The following is a 3,149-nucleotide window of genomic DNA, read 5'->3' on the forward strand; positions in this document are numbered from 1 at the left end:
GCCTCGGGATCCCTTGGGAGGAGCTGGACCAAGTGGCTGGGGAGAGGGAAGTCTGGGCTTCTCTGCTTAGGCTGCTGCTCCCGCGACCCGACCACGGATAAGTGGAAGATGAATGGATGGATATAGATATATATGTGTGTGTTCTGTTAAACCAGTAATGGTAATGTAACAAACAGTTCAGGGTGTCCCTCCAGTGTTGCCGTAAGGCTGTGACGTAAGAGGTCTATATAAAGGCGGGTTGTTGAAGAAGGTGATAGATGGGTATGGAGATAGGTGTAAAGAAGGGAACAATAAAGTGGTGGAGACCGGACCTGCTGTCATGACTCCCTTTTATTATTTTATTTTATCAGTACCCAAATTATGCGAACCCAGGACACTTGGCTACATTGGTGGCAGCGGTGGGATTATTTTAACTGCTGTGTTGAAAAAAAAGAAGAAAGTTTTACACGGGACACGTGAGTTTCCAGTTAGCTGCTAAGCTTTCCGGCCATTTTGCGGACACGTGGTGTGGTGACCACGACTCTTTTTAAGCCCGGAGGCGCTGTTTGACGGACACTCACACGGCATGGATGTCGAAAGTGGACTTTTTTTTTTGTGTAACCGCTCCTTTCACCGACGGAGGGAGCCGACTGCAACCAGGAGCTGGTGAGGATTTTCGGATCCTCCCAACTCGTCCCGTGGGAGACTGGGAGCAGCTTTTAAACAAAGACAATGGACCGGTTCGGGGCCAACCTGTCGGCGAGTGTGCGTGCTCCGGGAGAGAGCGTGGAGGTGTTTGCTGCGGGCGTGGCCCGGCTGGTTGCGGAGGCGTTGCCGCGGTCTTGCTGCTGGCCCTTCGCGCTGAGAGACCGCCGACGGTGGCGTGAGAAGTACAGAGCGTGTCGGACCCGTCGGTGCCCTTAACGTCCCCGTGGGCGGGTCCCAGGTTTGTCGGCCCACCCGGAGGGTGGTCATGGACGTTCTGGATGTGGCCCGGAGGTTCCCATGGGGGCCGTGAGGGCCCCAGGGTGTTTCCCCTTCAATTAGACTCTGTATGTTGCTTGAAAAAAAAAAGGACGTGCACCACTGCCTATAACCCCAAGTCGGATGGCATGATGGAGCGTCATAAACGAACTATCTCACAAACGGACTATCTTGCAGGGGGTCACTGGAGCGACCTCCTGCGCACCATCGGACTATCTCGCAGGGGGCGACCTCCTCCACATAATTGAACTATCTTAAAAATGGGGCGATTGGAGTGACATCCTTCGCATCTGGGAGTTTTTGCATGTTTTGAGGGGCCAGTGTGTTAGCCTATGCAATACGGTGTAAAAATATATATTGTTGATTTATTGTGAATTTTGAATTTTTTTTTCTTTTCTCTGTTCTATTTCCCCTTGTTTGTTACCTATTTTGTTTGTGATGAAACGGGGACGTTTCTAATTGAGGGGGGGACGTATGTAACAAACAGTTCAGGGTGTCCCTCCAGTGTTGCCGTAAGGCTGTGACGTAAGAGGTCTATATAAAGGCGGGTTGTTGAAGAAGGTGATAGATGGGTATGGAGACAGGTGTAAAGAAGGGAACAATAAAGTGGTGGAGACCGGACCTGCTGTCATGACTCCCTTTTATTATTTTATTTTATCAGTACCCAAATTATGCGAACCCAGGACACTCGGCTACAGTAACAAGCTAGTCGATTGTTTTTTTGCAAACCGACACTTTGTTGTCTGTCATTGTGAGCACGCTTTATATTCCAAATGTCATAAAGTTAGTAAAGAAGTCAACAAACCTGTTCTGTGCAGCACAACTTGATGTTTCTTGAAGACAGCGTCCAGTAGTTGATTATTCTCCTCCTTTGTTCTAGAAAGTTCCGCCTCGTATTCTGCTATCGTTCTTTCTAACACTACAAATATTTCTTGGGCGGCAGCAGTTAGTCGCTGATCCACCAACTCTCTCAACATGTGTAATTTACTCATTTTCACACAATGCCAACACTTTGACACTCACACTTAATCTCTATTTAGCGATGTGTTGACAACTTCTGCGTCTTTGTTAGCAGCTAACAAGCTAAGCTAACTAGCGAGCTAAGCTAAGTCAGCACGAAACGCGGCAAAATGCTTCTCGCGCACCGAGAAGATCTTATCCCTAAATAAAGCCTCAAAGATGTATTTTATACGACGTGAATATTTACAAACTGGAGAAAAAGTAACAAGACTGACTTATTAGCGTTCGGCTCCCTTCTTTTCTCCGTCGACGTGCTTCCAAATGACGTCACAAGGCAGCGTTGCCGTTCTCGCGAGATGTGAAATGCGCGAGAGCGTCGGAGGAACGATGGGTCATTACGGCACATTATATATATCCATCCATCCATTTCCTACCGCTTATTCCCTTTTGGGGTCGCTGGCGCCTATCTCAGCTAAAATCGGGCGGAAGGCGGGATACACCCTGGACAAGTCGCCACCTCCTCGCAGGGCCAACACAGATAGACAACATTGACACTCACATTCACACACTAGGGCCAATTTAGTGTTGCCAATCTATATATATATATATATATATATATATATATGGTGGCAGTCAAAACAATGAGGCAAGAGAGCAGTAGTTCTAAACCCCAATCCCTCCACCCCCACCCCGCCAACTACAAACACAAAAAAAAACAGAAACCACCAAAATAGGTTTTTTTTGGGTGGTCTAAATGCATTTAATTTTCAAGCCATATTCAGTTGAATGTGCTACAAAGACAACATATTTGATGTTTAAACTCAAACATTTTTTTTTTTTGGCAAATAATCATTAACTTTAGAATCTGATGCCAGCAACACGTGACAAAGAAGTTGGGAAATGTGGCAATAAATACTGATAAAGTTGAGGAATGCTCATCAAACACTTATTTGGAACATCCCACAGGTGTGCAGACTAATTGGGAACAGGTGGGTGCCATGATTGGGTATAAAAACAGCTTCCCAAAAAATGCTCAGTCTTTCACAAGAAAGGATGGGGCGAGGTACACCCCTTTGTCCACAACTGCGTGAGCAAATAGTCAAACAGTTTAAGAACAACCTTTCTCAAAGTGCAATTGCAACACATTTAGGGATTTCAACACCTTCCGCCCGATTGTAGCTGAGATAGGCGCCAGCGCCCCCCGCGACCCCGAAAGGGAATAAGCG

At 46.9% G+C, this 3,149-nt stretch overlaps 1 protein-coding gene across 2 annotated transcripts in view; it reads right to left on the reverse strand.

Moving 5' to 3' along the window:
- The window catches only part of LOC133544992 (zinc finger protein OZF-like), an 18,044-nt gene extending 15,783 nt beyond the window's left edge, over positions 1-2,261 (reverse strand). For both annotated transcript variants that reach the window (XR_009804697.1, XM_061890266.1), the window contains exon 1: positions 1,769-2,261. Coding sequence is in view for 1 of the 2 variants with exons in the window: in XM_061890266.1 (XP_061746250.1) it covers positions 1,769-1,955 (187 nt within the window). In the remaining variant the exon portion in view is untranslated. The remainder of the gene's footprint in view (positions 1-1,768) is intronic.
- Positions 2,262-3,149: the final 888 nt, after the last annotated feature.

This window comes from Nerophis ophidion, linkage group LG28 (assembly GCF_033978795.1).
Source record: "Nerophis ophidion isolate RoL-2023_Sa linkage group LG28, RoL_Noph_v1.0, whole genome shotgun sequence".
In the NCBI taxonomy this organism is placed as follows: Eukaryota; Metazoa; Chordata; class Actinopteri; order Syngnathiformes; family Syngnathidae; genus Nerophis; species Nerophis ophidion.